The sequence below is a fragment of the Dendrobates tinctorius genome, unplaced genomic scaffold (genome assembly GCF_039654945.1).
Source record: "Dendrobates tinctorius isolate UK_male_01 unplaced genomic scaffold, ASM3965494v1 ptg000250l, whole genome shotgun sequence".
In the NCBI taxonomy this organism is placed as follows: domain Eukaryota; kingdom Metazoa; phylum Chordata; class Amphibia; order Anura; family Dendrobatidae; genus Dendrobates; species Dendrobates tinctorius.
The window spans coordinates 7385752-7404555 of record NW_027361917.1 but is presented as its reverse complement, the minus strand read 5'-3'; the positions used below and the strand labels follow the sequence as shown (position 1 = coordinate 7404555).

The 18804-nt window shown below is 43.4% G+C and overlaps 1 protein-coding gene across 3 annotated transcripts in view; it reads right to left on the bottom strand.

Annotated features, from left to right (window-relative positions):
* Positions 1-825: 825 nt before the first annotated feature.
* Positions 826-18804, bottom strand: part of SNX5 (sorting nexin 5) — a 118843-nt gene continuing 100864 nt past the window's right edge. For all 3 annotated transcript variants that reach the window (XM_073557452.1, XM_073557453.1, XM_073557454.1), the window contains exons 9-13: positions 6339-6378; positions 6156-6242; positions 5240-5399; positions 3380-3465; positions 826-1496 (exon numbers count right to left, since the gene is read on the bottom strand). In XM_073557452.1, coding sequence (XP_073413553.1) covers positions 1446-1496; positions 3380-3465; positions 5240-5399; positions 6156-6242; positions 6339-6378 — 424 coding nt within the window. In that variant the 3' untranslated portion in view covers positions 826-1445. The remainder of the gene's footprint in view (positions 1497-3379; positions 3466-5239; positions 5400-6155; positions 6243-6338; positions 6379-18804) is intronic.

Sequence of the window (18804 nt, the reverse complement as noted above, 5' to 3'; positions counted from 1 at the left end):
GTAGGCCATAAACTTGAGCAATTTAGAGGAACAGATGGAAGATTTATAGGCTAGTAAAACAGTCTGCGTCTCTGATCATCATGGAGAAAGGCCTTAGTCTGCTTCTAATTTGAGATGCAAGGAGGCAGAGATTGGTCTGGTGGAGTGAGAATCAAAGAATCTGCACTTGATCGTTCATAGCGAATTTGACCTTGTTCAACTCAATTTTGATGTGGTCTCTGGTCACAAGTCAGCACAGATGAGTTTAGAAATGCACAGATTAAAGAGATAGAAATTCCCCATCAGAACAAACTTATTGAAGGACTCTAAGTTAAAGGTGTTGTCTAACCTATCCTCAGGAGCACACTGCTGCCCCTGCCTCGCAGTTTGCCAGGGGGGCAAGTGTGCTCCTGATGACTGACAGTTCAGACCAGAAGGGTGGTTGAGACGCTTGTCCAAATTGTGCACTTTCCAAAGCTGTAAACAAAAGGCAGCTTTTACTCTGCAGCATTAGAGGATCGTGAGGACGGAAGCTGGGAAATGAAAGCGATCAGGCCAACTTCTGAGCGGTGCTTAAAACAGTGCTACAAAACATAAATACAGCACCTCCAATCTTGAGACTGAAGATTTTTAATAGGTATTAGACTGAAAAGTTTTTCTAAGCACTTTGCAGTTTTACCCATTTAAAAATATGACAAGAACTTTAACTTATAGCAATGTGCAGGGAAATAAAAAGCCTGTAAAAGCAAAATGGTTACATTTTTTTTTTTTTTTTAACAAGACCAAAATAAAAAAAAAATTTATTTATTTTTTTTTTTTTACATAATAAACTACGTCTCGAGAAAATGAATGAACACAATGTAAATCTTTATTGCATATATTAATATATACGCAAAGAGCATCTGGATAAACAAATACATGAAAAAGATAACTTCTCAGGAAAAGACGAAAGGGGATGCCAGAGTTCATGAGTATGATGACCTGTCCTAGGAATCAGATCAGTGGGGATCAAACACCCAGCACCCTGCCAAACAGCTGTTTTTACCTCCACACGGGTGTGAACTTCACCAGAACACAGCTCCTATTGAATTGAAGAGCAGCTGCAGTTCTTCTTGGCAACAGCCACTAGAGTGAATGGAGCTGTGCTTTTCTGACAATGTTCACTCTTATTATCCGGTCGATTAAAGGGGGGTGCCGGGTGTCGGACCCCTATCAATCTGAAATCGATGACCTGTCCCTTTGTCGAGTTATCAATATCATAAGCCTTGGTAACCTCTTTGGAGAAAACATGTCACAAAGCTTGATTTTCCCCCATTGTTAGAAACTTTGCAAAAAACATATACTAATGTACTGACTTCTATCATGATAATGCTCAAAATCCCAAAGTTATGATAACATGAAGACGGAGCCGCTCTGATCAGGAAGTCAGTAGTGCAATTGGTGCTTCTTGAGGTCATGTCTGCTTTTTAGCTGTTCTTAAAGAGGTCGATGCAGCTTTGTAATAAGGACATGTTATTCTGTGAAAGAAACAAAGGAAGAAACAATTACCTGTTGAACACACAACCAATTTTCATATTTTTCCTTTGGTTTTCTCCTCGCCTTCCAAGAATGATACCTTATGGTTTCCCTGATATTGACATAGGAGGGCTTTTTTGTTGTTTTGCAAGACAAGTTGGAGTTTTGACGGATGCTATTCATTTAACCATAAATATATAAAAGCAATATCATAATTATAATTTTTTTTTTTTAAATTCTTATTAGGGACCTGAGCCTGCAATCATTGTCAAATCCACGTTCTCTTATGGAGACCAGCCGAAGCACAGGGTTTATTGGAGTACAAACCTGGCAGACATGGGAGCCTGTAGAGAACCCCTAAGTGGCTCCATACAGATAGTATGCATATCCTACCTACGTTCAGAACAATTTCATCAAGGGGCAATTATGTAAAAAATAACCAAGACACTCTGCATGATTCTCTCTATGATGTTCCTGTCTTTACATCCTCAGCAGCAAGGCAGCCCCCTCAAGACCTGGAGGCACAAGGTATTCTACATTGTGCCAATTTTGCCAAGAACAGCTTTCCATAGTCGCTTGCCTTTACACTATTGGTGTCCATGAGCCTACTCCATATGCTTTTATCGCAGAGATTTACAACAGCAGCATTGTGCCAGGTAACATAGAAGCCATGGTCACGGCTTTCTGCATGTTATGGGTCCATGAGTGGGTTTCTATCTCAAAGTCATTGTCCGGTGTTCTAAAGGCCATCGTTGTTTTATGTTCCAAAATGATATCAACCCTGTAGCCCTGTCAGAAAGGGACTGTCGGAGTAGCAGAGGGTTTGACAATAAATTTTACTACTTTTTAAATGCAATCTCATAAAATAGCCTTAAAAGAGGCGCACACAAAAATTGGTGCAAGTCAGAAACAAGCTTAGAACACAAAAATTTAGGCAAAAATAGGAGCAAATGTAATAGAGAGGAGGGAACCTGAATTTTAAAGTTCAGGATTCGTACCGGACACCTAGTGTCGATGCTGAACTCCGAACATGGACTTCTCCTCGAAGTCCATTTTACAGTTAGGGAGCAACAAGAGAAAGCAAAAAAAAAAAATGAAAGAAAACGAGAAGTTTTCCAGTTCCAAAGTCCGGGTTCCCATTGATTTCAATGTGGTACGGGATCAAGTTTAAGTTCGGGTACCCGAACCAAACTTTGGACTGAAATTCGGTTGGGTACCAGAACCCGGACTTCCACGGGTCCACTCATCCCTAGTAGTAATAAATTATAATTTAAGTGTGTGATATACAAGCATACAGTCATGGCTAAGAGCGTTGGCACCCTTGAAACTGTTCCAGAAAATAAAGTATTTCTCCCAGAAAATTATAGCAATGATATGTTTTGTTACACACGTTGTTTAATTCCATTGAGTGTATTGAAACAACACAAAACACAGATCGAGTTAACTTCTCCTCTTTTTATCTGGTTTCAGGTGTGATTTTGAATAAGCATCAACATGCTTGAAATAAAGTGGTTTATCCACAATTTTGGAAAGGTGCCAACAATTTTTCCAGGACTATTTTTGGTGTTTAATGTAAAACAATGTCCAATTTGACCCCCCCTGCTTTTTTGTGTTGTTCCAATACACATAAAAGAAATAAACATGTGTGTAACAAAACATGTGTAATTGCACTGATTTTCTGGGAGAAATACTTAATTTTCTGTAACAATTTCAAGGGTGCCAACACTTCCGGCCATGACTGTAGGTATATTATCGATACCCAATCTCTGCACAAATATTCAGCAATAAACAAAGAACTTCTAGAACTAGAGATTCACACATTGTACATCAAATTCACCTTATTTTGATGTGAACTGAAAAAATATAGTTAAGATCTAACACAAACCTTGGCATGCCTAATTTCTAGCTCGGTCATCTCCACCAGGTTTTTTCGGAAAGCAGATACTCTTCTCTGTTTGAAGCTGGTCAGTTCTAGAACAGAAGTTACAGTACAGGCGAGATTGCCAAAGAAGGAAAACTTTTGTTGTTACATTTTCTTTAACTCACAAATGTCTATTTATTTATGCTGTGTTAATATAGTCATGAGATACAAGTATCCGAATAGGACTTTTCTCACAGTTAGGATATGCCATTGTTTTCTCATTGGTAAAAACCAGGACTACCACTAGTCCTATGAACTGGCCTCCCTAGTAGCTCGGTGAGACCACACGAGAAATAATAAATATGCAGATACATACTAGATAGATTATCTCAACATACAAGGTTTCTGGCCACAGCCTGAGGCCTCCTTCATATGTCCATGTTTCCAGAACGGGTGGCACCAGTTTTTTTCACGGATCCCACATGTACCCATTATAACATATTTGGCTGCTGACGTGTTAGTTTTTTTCCTGCACCATGGATGACAAGGGCCTATACAAGTCTAAAGGTCCATGAAAAACAGTACAGAACCTGGATGTGTCAGTGTTGAACACTGAAAACTACAGAAGGTTTTGCAATTTCTTGCTTTATCCTTACTGGAAAAACACTGATGACATACTGATGGTAAAAACTGGCATACAGATTCCACACCAATGAAAAACAGATGACACCAGTACCGTTTTTTCACATCCGTGTTTTATACAGAGGTGAGAAGGGGGGATTAGGACTGCATTTACATGCTGCATTTTCATGTACTATTCTTATATATTACTCAAAATAAGTGCTGAAAAAAGTGCAGCGTATGAGTGACATTTCATAAATTAACAATGCTGGTACTGTAAAACAATACGGATTTTCCGCACCAAATACAATGCTTAAAGTACACAGCAATAATGCCACGTGTGAACATACACTTATAGCTATTTCTTTGCCACGCAGTCAGAAAAGATCACCCGTTGTATCTTTTCTGCCTAAAGCCTGATTCTGCTACCAAGATATGGGTTTTCAGAGAACATCAGAAGTTCTTGGATATTTTTTGGATCATCTAAGCCAGTGTTCCCCAACTCCAGTCCTCAAGGCCCACCAACAGGTCACGTTTTCAGGATTTCCTTAGTTTCACCCAGGTGATAATTGCATCACTTATTCCATCACCTGTGCAATCCAAAAGAAATCCTGAAAACATGACCTGTTGGTGGGCCTTGAGGACTGGAGTTGGGGAACACTGATCTAAGCAGTTTTTCCATTCACCACTGACCAATAAATCGCCTGTATTATTATAAGTGCAGGCACTGATTGGCTGTGTAGTGGAGCCTCTCGATAATACATTGCAGGATTACATGTAGGAAGCAGAACATGTACAAGGAAAAGGAGCTCCTCTGGGCATCAGGTGAAGATGGCTTTTTTCCCGGGTACCCTGTGTGTAATGTACAGGAGCCCGAGGAAGCTCAGGTCCTCAACACAGAGAATAAACACATTATTCCGCTTACAATATCTCTCTCTTTATAATTAATATTTATATGTATATCTACAATTTTCCTCACTCTTCATTTTTTCTTAATTTTGGGAGCGGAGAAGCAAGTTACCAGTTTTCCGTAACGTTACGATATCAAGTTGCAATATCTTAAACATACAATGGTAGCTAGGGCTCTGACGAGATTTTAATTATTGTTACGGATACTAGTCGATCTTTTGTTCCCATTCTTGCACTTGTTGGAAGGAGAAATAGTCAAATGTGCAATAATAATAACGGAAGGGTAAAAATAGTTGAAGCATGCCATCTGAAGAAGGAAGCAATGACGGAGAATGGAGTACCACTCATCCCTACCTTGTTTACCAGACTCCGAAAGCTTCTCAAATTTCTGGCAGCATTGCTGTTGTTGCAACTCAGCCTGTTTCACGTCTTTGCTTCTCAACCTGGCCTTATCAAGAGCTTTGTTTGAGTTCTCATATTCGACCAGGCTCTTTGTCCTTCTCAGCAGAAGGTCCTGAAGGACGTTGGATAGGAAAATAAAAAAATATAATATACACATATAAATATATATTTTTATTGCACACACATACTATAATATATATATATATATATATATATATATATATATATATATATATATATATATATATACACACACACACACACATATAGCTCTGGCAAAAATTAAGATTAAGAGACCACCACATCAAAACCTTGTCATTCTTCAGACCTGAACCCCATTGAAAACCTCTGGAATGTAATCAAGAGGATGATGGATAGTCACAAGCCATCAACCAAAGAAGAACTACTTAAATTTTTGGGCCAGAAGCAGTGTGAAAGACTGGTGGCAAGCATGCCAAGACGCATGAAAGCTGTTGTTATGGTTATTCCACAAAATATTGATTTCTGAACTCTTCCTGAGTTAAAACATTAGTATTGTTGTTTCTAAATGATTATGAACTTGTTTTCTTTGCATTATTTGAGGTCTGAAAGCACTGGTTTTTTTTTAATTTTGACTATTTCTCCTTTTCAGAAAAAAAAAAAAAAATTATTGCTTGGAAATTCGGAGATATGTTGTCAGACGTTTGTAGACTAAAAGAACAATTTACGCTTTCCTCAAAAATATACCTATAAACAGAAAAATCAGACAAACTGAACATTTGAAAGTGGTCTCTTAAATTTTTGCCAGAGCTGTATAAATAAATATACACACACACACACACACACACACACACACACATTATATATGGGGTTTTTTTGTCACACATACCTTGGCTGCCTCAATATTGAGCATGTAGTATCTTAAGAGTTCTGACAGCTTTAAGTCTTCATCTGATGCAACTCTGGCTTCTACTTTCTGAAACAAAAGAGATGGCAAAATTTGAGAGCGCCAAGTACGATATTTTTACAAGAATAGCAAAAATAAAAAATAATCTACATAAAATAATCTTACCCTTAGTTTTTCAAACAATTCTGCTAGCTTCAACAGATATCTGGGGGAAAAATAGAATTTTGGTGTAAAATGAATTGTAATGAAAGCAAAAAGAAGTATTCATATAAGCTCAAGAACGTGCAGCGATAAGGACACTTTTATAGTTTATGTTGCTGTTATGATAACAGCGACAAGGAATATACGGTAGTCTGTGTGTAGTACACAACCATTTGCCATGAGGCACAGTCATGGACACCTCTTTAATGCCTGGATGTGATGTGCGTGGCAAGGTTTATAACGGCATGACTACACCTTGTGTTACTAGCTGCTTTTACTGAATGATTTCATACCTTTCACACAAATACAATATTAAGAACCGTACAAACGAAGCTCAAAACACATTATTATAGAAAAAGTTTTCCAATTGAATTCTTGATACAATAACTAGGACTGTAATTATACAGTGGCAGAGGAAGATGAAGTGGAATACTTGGAATTTTTTAGGTTTGACTCTTTAAAAAATCCATTGCTAGAGACGGACAGGACTCGGATAGTTACGCAAGTAAAGATTCCAGGCTGTCCATGTAGTACACGGATGCACTGGGCATTCAGAGAGATGCTCAATGTTGCTGCTCTAAGCTCTCTAATGGAGGTCTTGAGTAAGGGATGACCCTGCTTTCAATCAGGATGCCCTAATCGGGGTATTAAAAATGAGTTCTCTAAACCACAACAAAATCTTGTGTGCATTTCTTTCAAAAACCTTTACCCAACCAAACGGTTAGTGGCATACTACCAATAGCAAAAGACCACACGACTGCCATGGGGCCTGTGAATCGGGGGAAGAGTGGGGGTACTAGTGCCGGGGCCCCCTGCTTGCTATCGCACTTTCAACTGTATCGGTATTGTGAATGACGATGCAGTCAGCTCCCTCCTCCATCACTGTCCCTGCCTGTCTGAGCTCTGATGTCTCAGCGCAGCGGGCGCGCAATAACGTCACTACATCTCTCCCGCTCTGCTGAACAATGTAGAGCTTCAGATTACACGCTAGAGAGACCGGAACAGAGGAGAGAACAAGGAAAGGTGAGCATTTTTCTTTTTTTTAATCAATAGGGGAAATTATACTGTTTGGAGGGCTATGTGGGGGCTTTTACACTGTGTGCAGGCCATTAGACAATGTGGATGGTTGTGTTGGTGCTATTCTACTCTGTGGAGGGGATGTAAGGGCCATTATACTGTATGGAGGGCTGTGTCAGGCCTTCATATTATTTGGGGTCACTGTGGGGGTATCATACTTTGCAGTGTGGTGAGTAATCTAGGGTACTGTGTAGGAATTCACTGAGTGTATCATACTATATTTGGGGACATCATACTTTATGGGGGCCATGACAGGGATATCTTAATGTGAAAATCTGCCACTTAAACTGACGATGGCTGTGGATTTAATAAGGGACTGAAGCACCTCAATTAGACTAAAGAAGTCCTTTAATGTAAAAGGCTGAAATGTGTTGCTATACAACTGCTGGTTTTGCCACTGCGGTGAATGTGCAACATATTAATAAATTTGACGAAAAAGTCAATTCTATGTTAACTATACACTGGTGTAGATTGGCAATATAGCTTACATCAATTTGCAGAGTAAAAGGTGGTAGCTCTGTTAGGATGTATGTTTCCTCCCGCAAGCCCACCTACTTTTCAAAAATTGTTGAAAGGGCTATAAAAAACAGTTGCAAATGTGGTGCCCTCTATAATTAGCAACTTTTCTCTTTTTTTAAGCCCGAAATCGGAATTTATTTTTAAATTAAAAGAACCATTCCCGAAATTTTCAAGAAGGGCCCAATAAGGGAGACACATGGCTGAAGAAAGGCACAATAACAACGTTTGCTGACTGACATTTAAATAAAAGTTTTCACGTTTCGTAATTCTTGTACATTAGTTGCTTGAGAAAATAAAATAAACCCAAAGCAGAAAACTAGAGGAAAAAAAAAAAAAAAAGAAGGAGAAAGTAAGGAAATAGACAACTGTCTGCAATGTTCTCTTCAATTTCCAGCTATCGAGTACTAGCGATACTTAATTTTATAATACACAGTTAATTTTTGACAGGAGCTGTGTAGACATGGACAAAGTTTCTACACAACTGTGTTTACTTTACACTGGACTTTGTATTGTCATGTTTGAGATCAAACAGTATGTCGTGTCCTTATTTTACTAATACAACATTGTATTATACCAGCACGATACTGAATGGCATAAAATGTACACACAATTGCCCTTTATCCATGTTCCTTAAAATAATATACTGTGGTTATGCTCAAGTGCCATCTAATGTGACGTTTCCAAAGGTTTACTGTCATTTTAGCTATAATCGGACACAAAGCCATAATAATATTGACAAGACATGTCAGTAAAGAACTCCTGCTGGTGATGGCAGAAAGAAAGCATGTAAGCCAAATATCACTTAAATGGCACCAGTATAGCTCCCCACCAATAACCCTGCCCTCCTGGAGCCCAAGGGTGCCGTAACATAAAATCGGTGCTATGCAGCTTAAAAAAATTCTTGGCAGATTTAACCCATTACCAATCAGCCAGGAAATCACAAGTTTTTAAACCTCTTCTTTTATCCGTCAGCAAAGGCATATACCGTACATCCCTCTCTAATATATTATGTACATCACTAGCTAATATGTCACTGACTTATAATAAAGAGATAATACTGACTGTAACAATAAAACTATGGGAATTAAAGGGGTTGTCAGGTATTAACATACTGACGACCTATCCATTGGATGGGTCATCAATATGCAGATATCATCAGATCTGTTGGGGTAACAAGTGTCAGACCTCAACCAATCTCATATTTATGACCAATCCTCTAGGTAGGTCATTAAGACAGCTCCTTTAAAATCTAAAAAGGTGTCATAATCTTGCATGGACATGAAATGACTATAATGCATCTGACTGAAATCAGGCATAGTGCAGAAGTAGGATGCAAGATTTGGCCTTCCTTTATTTTCTGATCACCATGGGACTGATTTCTAAAATGGCTGCAGGGTAGGCTATCCAGCCGATTGCTGGTGGAGGTTAAGGACAGCCATACTTTTTCCTTGTGGAAGTAGTTCCATTAGGACGTTCACATAAATGTGAATCCGCAAAATAGATGGATGGGTAGAGTCCACTAAGCAGGGAATAAAACACATCTATGAAGTCCATTTTACCTAATGAGAAATACAAATGGTAGCTGTCTCAGTGTGGCCATACACATTAGACTATTGCCTGCCCATCTCCCTGTGTATCAAGCTCTAGCCAGCAACCGATCTCCATAGGCCATCTATACAGGGGCACCAGGACCTCACAAACAGATCCTCACCCATTGGCGTCACTCTTATCAACTCCCCACTAAACACGTAGCTTATTCTACTCCCTTTTTGGGATCAGCCCCTGAATGGGCAGAATATTCACATCTTCCCCCCAAAGCTAACTGTGCATTGCTGGAGGGATTTTCCTCAGACCGAACCAATCACCTGGGACTGAATGTGAGGCGCATAGTGGTGACTGCTCTACTGGGTCTACTATCCCCATTCACACAATGAGACTAGTGGCTGGAAGAACAATGGCTTGAGGCCCCGACACACTAAAGCTATGTGCACACGATGCGATTTTTAAGCGTTTTTGCCGCGATTTTCTGCGCGAAAACGCTTAAAAATCGTGTACAGAAAGCCCCCCATGCATTCCTATGGCATTCCGCACATGCTGTGCTAATGCTGCGCTTTTTTCCGCGGCGGAATCGCATTGCGGAAAAAATCGCAGCATGCTCATTCTTTTGAGCGGAATCGCTAAGAATTGCCGCGATTCCGCACCCATAGGAATGCATGAGAATCGCTTACTTCCCGCATGTGCCTATGCCCACCATGCGGGAAGTTAAGCGTCTCATGTGCGGTTGGTACCCACGGTGTGGAGGAGAGGAGACTGTCCTCCAGGCCCTGGGTACCATCCCCCTGTAAAAAAAAAAAAAGAATAAAAAATCGGGGTATATTTACCTTCCGGTGTCCCGCGCTGCATTCCCGGCCTAGCGTTCCCAGTAATGCCTTGCGGCAAGGCCCTGTAATGACGTAGTCTCGAGTGACTCTAGCGGTCTCGCGAGATCACTATAGTAACGCGAGACTACGTCATCACAGGTCTCGCAAGGCATTACTGGGAACGCTGAGGCCCGGGAATGCATCGAAGGTAAATATACCCCGATTTTTTTATTTTTTTTTAGCATTTTAACATTCTATTTTTTACTATTGATGCCGCATAGGCGGCCTCAATAGTAAAAACCTGGTCACACTTGTCAAACACTATGTTTGACGAGTGTGACCAACCTGTCAATCACTTTCCAAGTGATGCTTCAAATCGCTTGGAAAGTGCTTGAATATCGCACACGAAAATCACGGCAAAATCGCGATCATAATCGCGGTAAAATCACGGTGAAATCGCGCGGAAAAAAACGCGCGATTTCTGGGAAGGAGTGCGGTTTTTAGTGAGCGTTTTAAAACGCTACGTGTGCCCACAGCCTTAGACGACTAATGGAAGGTTTGCTTTCCTTGATTACTAATCTTGGGTCTGCCTTGTGTACTTATGTACACACTAGATGGTGGCCCGATTCTAACGCATTGGGTATTCTAGAATATGTATGTAATCTGTCACCCCATTTTTGCCCCATAAGCTGGGGCCACCGCTATCAGGGGCTTATCTACAGCATTCTGTAATGCTGTAGATAAGCTCGCGATGAATCCTGAAAAATAAGAAAAATAGAATTAGACTTACCGGTAATTCGGTTTCTAGGAACCTTCCACGACAGTATAAGGAGGTTGCCTCTTTGCCCTGATGAGGGACAGGAAACAAAGAAGTTAAAAGGCCCTCCCACCTCCCAGTGACTTATAACTGAGACCATAGCACTGGTTTACCTTCAGATTCCCAGATTAGTGCCGTCGTGGAAGGTTCCTAGAAACGGAATTACCGGTAAGTCTAATTCTATTTACTCTAGTCAGCTTCCACGACAGTATACGGAGGAATTCCAACTAATTTGGCACTAGGGAGGGACAACGGCCTGGAGAACTTTCCGGCCGAAGACTAGATTCCTACTGGATGTTACGTCCAGTCTATAATTCTTTGAGAAGGTATGGAGTGAAGACCACGTTGTTGCCCTGCAAATCTGCTCTGGGGCTGCACCTGCTTTTTCTGCCCAGGAAACTGAAGTGGATCTGGTTGAATGGGCCTTGATCCCCACTGGGGGAGGCATATTGAGTGCTATATGCTTCCATTATAGCTTTTTTTATCCAATTGGCTATAGTGCTCTTTGCCACCTTTTTTCACTTGTTTTGGCCTGGGGAATGGACAAACAGATTCTGGTCGACTCTGTAAGGACGGGTTTGGTCCCAAGTAATGCAACACAATGCGTCGGGCATCCAGAGTATGAAATTTTTCCTCTTTAACATTTGATGGGTTTTGGCAAAACGATGGTAGGACAATTTCTTGGGACCGGTGGAACTCTGAGACTACCTTCGGAAGGAAGGGTCGAGACGAAGGACTATTGAGTCGTCTCTAATAAGCAAATAAGGCTCCCTTATCGATAAGGCTTGTAATTCGCTTACTCTCCTGGCTGTTGTTATGGCTACCAAGAACTCTTTGTATGCCAGGTTTTGAGGAGAGCAGGAAGATAAAAGTCCGAAGGGTGGACCTGTGAGTCCCTGGAGCACCGAGTTCAGATCCCATGGAGGGACTATTGTTTGTTTTTTAGGATTCATTCTGATGGCCAAAATCATGAATCTTGTGATCCAGCAATGACCTGCCAGATCCTGGTCAAAAACAGAGCTGAGACCTGGACCTTCAGGGTGCTAGGTCTAAGGCCGATCTCTAAGCCCCTCTGTAAAAAATCAAGAATTTGTAACATATTTGGCCTGAGCGGATCCGGTAAGTCAGGTAGACAAAAAGATGAAAACTTTTTCCAGATTTTGTTGTAGATAGCGTTAGTTACTGGCTTCCTGGATTTTTGTAGGGTGGCAAGCTCTTGGATCTCAGTACCTGGGCCTCAGTAACCATGCCGCTAGATTCCACTTCTGTGGGTTTGCGTGAAGAATCAGCCCTTGAGAGAGGAGGGCGTCTTCTAGTGGTAAGAGAAACGGCCCATCTGCCTGCATCTCGGTAATCAAGTTGAACCAACTTCTCTTTGGCAAGAACAGGGCTACCAAGCTAGTCGGGGTCCGGTGTTCTCGTACCTTCCTCGGGACTTTCGCCAGGATTGGAATTGGCGGGAAGGCATAGGCCAGGTGAAAGTCCCAATTCTGGGCAAGGGCATCCACTCCCCTGGAATTGTCTCTGGGGTTTAGGGGAAAAAAAAAAAAAAAAGGCTTCGACCTGTGTGTTTTGGTAAGAAGCGAAAAGGTCAATTTCCAGTAGGCCCCACCTGTCTACCAGCAATCTGAAGCTTTTGCTGTTTAGACTCCATTCCCCAGGATGGATGTCCTGGTGACTTAAAAAGTCTCACCTGTGCTGGAGGTGCCCTTTAGATGGACCGCCGTCAGGGACAACAGGTGTTTTTCGGCCCAACAGAATATTCGAGCGGAGATCCATTTCAGGTTGCTGAATTTTGTACTGCCCTGGTGCTTGATGTGAGCAACTGTGGTCATGTTGTCCGAATATATTCGGATGTGATGTCCCGTAATCTGGTGACCAGCCGCCAGGAGGACTTCTTCCACAGCTTTCAGTTCCCTGAAATTGGACGATTTCCCGCTCATTGTCTGATCCCAGTGTCCATGGAACAGAATATGATTTATAATCACCCCCCAGCCCCTTCTTCTGGCATCCAATGTGACTGTAGTCAGCGGGACCTGGTTCCAATTTACGCCTCTGCAGAGGTTTTTGGTGTTCATCCACCATGCTAAGAAGGCTCTTATTCGACCCGGCGTGTACTTTCTTGTTCAGAGTACCGGGATGACTGTTCCAGTTTTCCAAGATGTGAGTCTGAAGGGTTCTGGAGTGAGCCTGAGCCCAGGCTACTGACTGTATAGACGCGGTCATAGAGCCCAAGACAGACATGCCTTCCCGGAGTGTTGGGGACCTCATGTCCCTGAACCTCCTAACCTTTGATATTAAAGTTAAACGGTGGTCGTCTGGAAGGAAGGACATTTGTTTTGCGGAGTCCAAAACAACTCCCAGAAACTTCCTGGTCTTGGAGGGCTGCAGCTGAGATTTTTTCAAATTGGGGATCCATCCCAGAGACCTTAGAGTATCCAGGGTTTTTGATAGTTGGGCTTCCAGGGTCGTCTCGGTGGAAGCTACTATCAGTAGATAGTCCAGGTAAGGCACTATACAAACGCCCTGGCTCCGGATGAATGACACTGCTTCTGCCATTACCTTGGAGAAAACTCTTGGCGCTGAGGAGATGCCAAATGGAAGGACGTTGAACTGATAGTACTCCACCTGACGACTCCCCTGTACCGCAAATCTCAGATACTGCCTGTGTCTCGGGTGGATTGGAATATGAAAATAGGCGTCCTCTTACGTCGATGGCTGACCTTACGGATTCCATCTTGAACTTTCTGTATTTTAAGTGCCAGTTCAGTCCCCTTAGATTTATGATGATACGGGCCTCGCCTGATGGTTTGGTTACCAGAAATAACCAAGAGTAATGGCACTGACCCCACTCTGATGCTGGGATCGGGGAGATTGCGTTTGATCCCATGAGGTCTCTGAGACCTAACCGCAGTGTTGTCTGGTCTTTTGGGGTCGGAAGGCAAGTGACTTTTAGACCCTGTGGAGGGGGAGGAGATGAACCCTATCAATAGGTCCTCCCTGATGACATTGAGGACCCAGTGAGAACTGGTGATGTTTTCCCACTGATGTACATTATTTTGAGAGACTCCACCCCGCCGGGTCTAAGTCATTGCTTCTCCGGTTGGGCCTGCTGCTGCTGTGGGACGAGAATGTTTTTTCCCCTACCCTTCGCGTAGCTCCATCTCCCTGTTTTGCCTTTGCCTCTAGCTTGGGAGGTTTGAGCCTGTGGGGCACGAAAGGGCCGTTTTTTTAAAAGATTTTTGTTCTGGGAAAGCTTTTTTCTTGTCGGTGGCTTTCTCTAGTATCTCGTCTAGGGCCGGCCCGAAGACATATTCCCCTTTAAAGGGACACATAATTTGGCATCTTGACACAGAGCGCTCTCCTGGCTGAGTTGGATTGTACCAGAGATCTAGCGGCCACCCTAACAGATTCCATGGAATCATCCGCTAAAAACCCTGTAGCCTTATGCAGGATGGGTAGGGAGTCTAATAACTCACCCCTGGAGGTACCCTGTGATATGTGGGTTTCTAGATCCTCAAGCCAACAAAACAAAGCTCTAGCGATGCAGCTGGAGGCAATGTTAGCCTTTAACATGGAGGTAGATGTCTCCTTAAATTTCTTTAGGAGACTCTCTATTTTTCTGTCCATCGGGTCCTTCAGTTGTGAAGAATCCTCGAATGAGAGTGCGGTTCTTTTTGCGACTCTCGCCACCTGAACGTCAACTTTGGGAATGTCCCATTTCACGGAATCGCCTTCCACTCATTTCTGAGTGCTGAGGCGTTTTTTCCGGCAGTTCCCACTCCTGCAAAATCATGTCCAATATGTTGGCATGCACTGGGAACCCTATGCGTTTTTCTGTTTTAAGCCCACCAAACATTTGGTCTTGAATCGACTGAGGCTCTGGTTCCTCTTCTAACCCCATGGTGTTGCGTACTGCGGATACCAGCTCCTCCATATAGTCAGAGGAGAAGAGGTATTATCTGATCTCAGCAGCCCTGGGTGATACGGGTTCCTCCAATCTCCCAGAGGACGATGTAGGAGACAGGTCGGACTCAGAATCAGAGTCTTCAACCTGTACTTTTCTTTTCTTTGCTGGAGAATGGGATGTTGATGGTGAGGGTGGTGTAAATGCCGCTAGGGAAGACTGCACCTCTTGTTTGAACAGGGAGCGATTCTCGTCTAAAAGGGACAGCTGCTCTGCTCTAACTACTCAAGACCAGCAAAGCTTTTTATCCCATAATGAGGGCATTTTAATGTTACAGATTGTGCATTTTTTCCTGGTTGCGGCTTTGGGGGTAGACGTTTCTCCCTAAAATAAGAGGGAGAGAGAAGTCAGGATAAAAGGGGGCCCCCTAAATGAAACACCACCCCACGGACCCCTTCCCTGCGACACTTACTGTAGCAGGGGCAGTGCTGGACTCTGCAGACGCAGGGCACGAAGTGCTATCCATGCTGAGGGATTTTCTGTCTTATCTCATGTAGCTTTCGGCAGGGTTTTTATGCTCCTCAGAGCCAGCACCTGCCCTCCAGCATTCCCCTCCCCCGGTCCATGTGCCAGCGTTAGGAGCAAACACAACGCGCGATATGGGGCCAGCCATTAGCCGAAAGTTGGCGTCCTCCTGGAGCGCCGATACCGAAAGTGATGCGAGCGGTCTCCCGACGTCACTTCCGAGACGCCCGGGCGCCGCGCTGGAGGGGGGAGAGGACCGGGGAGCTCCGGGAGGCCCCCGGTCGGGGATCCCTGGCCTGCTTTGCCCTCACGGGGGCGCGGGAAGGCCAGAGCGGATCCCGAGGTCACCCGAGGGGACAACGGGAGCATCATGGAGGAGGTGAGACGCGACCACCAGCTGCCTGGCATTTGACAGAGGTAACCCCTGTTCCACGCTACTGCAGTCGCCGGCCACCACAATATATGGACCTCTCCCTGCCCCATGGGGAACAGGAAAGACAATAGCAAGTGGGAGGTGGGAGGGCCTTTTAACCTCTCTGTGTTTCCTGTCCCCCATCAGGGCAAAGAGGCAACCTCCGTATACCGTCGTGGAAGGTGACTAGAGAAAACACGTTAGATTATACTCACCGGGGGGCAGTGGGTGTCGCAGTCCGGTACCTCCCATTTTCATACGATGATGTCCTCCTTCTTGCTTCTCCCTCGGCTCCGTTGCACACATACTTTTATCTGCCCTGTTGAGGGCAGAGTAAAGTACTGCAGTGCGCAGGCGCCGGGAAAGGTCAGAGAGGTCCGGCGCCTGCACACTGCAGTACTCTGCTCGCAACAGGGCCGATAAAGTACGCGTGCGCAGGAGCCAAGGGAGAAGCAAAGAGGAGGACGTCATCGTATGAAGATGGGAGGCGCCGGACAAGACGGCGACACCCATCGGACTGGACCGATGGCCGGGGTGAGTATAATCTAACTCTTTTTTTCTTATCTTTCAGGTTTCATCGGGGAACCATCGGGAGATCAACGGCTAGCGCCACAGATCTCCCGACGATAGCGGTGGCGTGCGTAGTTCGAATTCCGTGCGAATTCGCAGACGAACTACGCCTGTCGCTGAATGGTCGCGGCCGGCCGGGCGCGACCAATCAGCGACGCAGAATTTCCGTTACAGACAGAATTAGTCGATTATATAGTAGATAAGATCCATCCTCTGCTTACAGTCATTGAATGAAACATTGATTCCTTAGGCTGAACTGATGCATGCAAGTCTCTAATGAAACACAACAATAATATTGGCGGAGCTGGTGCTCTGTGCTGGAAAAAGTCTGCATCCCTTAGAGCCGTGGACCTCATTCTATGTGCATTGATCTAAAAGCCTTTAGAACAAAATCAGCTCCTCACACACATCTAGTCGAGAAGGATCAGCAGACCATCTAATGTGTAGACAGGCTTACCAACTTTCTCCCCCAGAACAGAAAGCGGTAGAAAGGATCAGACTGGCAGATTACAACATACCCAATCTCTTTTGTTCTCGGGGGGGTAAGAAGCTGCCAGATCCATACTTTGCCAAACTGATATTGCATGCACGCGAAGATTTGCAAAAAATGGCTGTCAGTCAAGAAGAAGCCAGCTTCAGTGAGTCAACTCCTTTACAACAGCATGAGTTTGATATATATAATTAAAGCTTTCTACCACTGAAAACTCTGCAGGCTGTATGTTAAAGATCGAGTTATGGCTAAAGAAAAAGTATCAATATGTAGAAAAGGGATATACGGCACTCCTGGTTGAGCGACTCTGGTGCCTAAGTAGGTTCCAGCTCATAACCCAATAGTAGCAGTTAGTGATGAGCGAGTATGCTCGGTACTCGAGATTTCCGAGCATGCTCGGGTGTTCTCCGAGTATTTGGATGCGCTCGGAGATTTAGTGCATGATTTGCTGCTACTAGACAGCCTGAATACATGTGTGGATTTCCTAACAAACAGGCAATCACGACATGGATTCAGGCTGTCTAGCAGCCGCAAATGAAGCAGCTGCAGAGACACAAACTAAATTTCCGAGCACCCCCAAAATACTCGGAGACCACCCGAGCATGCTCAGAAATCTCGAGTACCGAGCATACTTGCTCATCACTAGTAGCAATAAATGCATAAGAGATTTATTTGGCAATCCACAAATTAATGTTTCGCCTTTCTAAAGAAAAGTATCACTAAATACTTAAACATTTACAAATGTGGTGCGCATTTTGTCCATACTCATCTGAAATTTGGATTCATGACCTTACTACACATTTACGATAAAGGGAACCTGTCACCAGGTTTTCCCCAGATATATTATGGCCAACACCATTAAAACCTCTTTTACAGCATATTAGAATGTTGTATTAGAAAAAGTCCCTAGTCCACTCAGCAGATCCCAAAAAAAAACCTTTTACTATACCTCCCAGATTGCGTGGTCCGGTACAATGGGCGTCTTTGGTCTTGAGCCGGCACCTCCTCTCTTCTTATGATCACCGTCCTCCTTCGCGTTGATCAGAGACGCTCATCAAACCGGACCGTGCAGTCTGGAGTATAATAAAAGCTGTTTATTGGGATCTGCAGAGTGGATTGGGGACTTTTTCTTCAGCATTCTAGTACGCTGTAAGAAAAAGAGGTCTCAATGGTGGTGGTCGTACTTTATACGTGAAAAACCCGGTGACCGGTTTCTTTTAAGGGAAAATGAAGTCTAGTCAATGCAAATGAAATTCATCCAAATATGTAAAGGTTTCTGTATTGTGACAAAGCACAAGGTTTGTAAGAATCAGCAGTGTCATTATTAACACATCTGTGTATCATAACCTCAAATGTAGGTACAAGAGCACAGAGAGCACCGCAGAGGGAATTCAGGTGTACAGGGTACTTCGCAGAAATACAAAATGACATTAGTGTTAGGAGCAGGTGACCCGTAATACCTGATGACCAGTTATTTCTAAATTAAGAATGATGGGAACTGTGATAATACAAGATACAGATTAGGAAACATTCTACAGCTGAACATAGTCTCCTCCACAATTACACACAAAGGTGATATGGGGCAAATGACACAAAGGACATGAAGAGTGCACAGATTACAGAGGTCATCAGGGAGCCACACAGACGTGGCGAGGTGTGAATCATGCATGGGACCAGGAACATTCTCCATGGAATTACGGTCACTTCCTTTTTAATGTTGCTGAGGTTTTTAGAGACATCTTTAACTTATAGA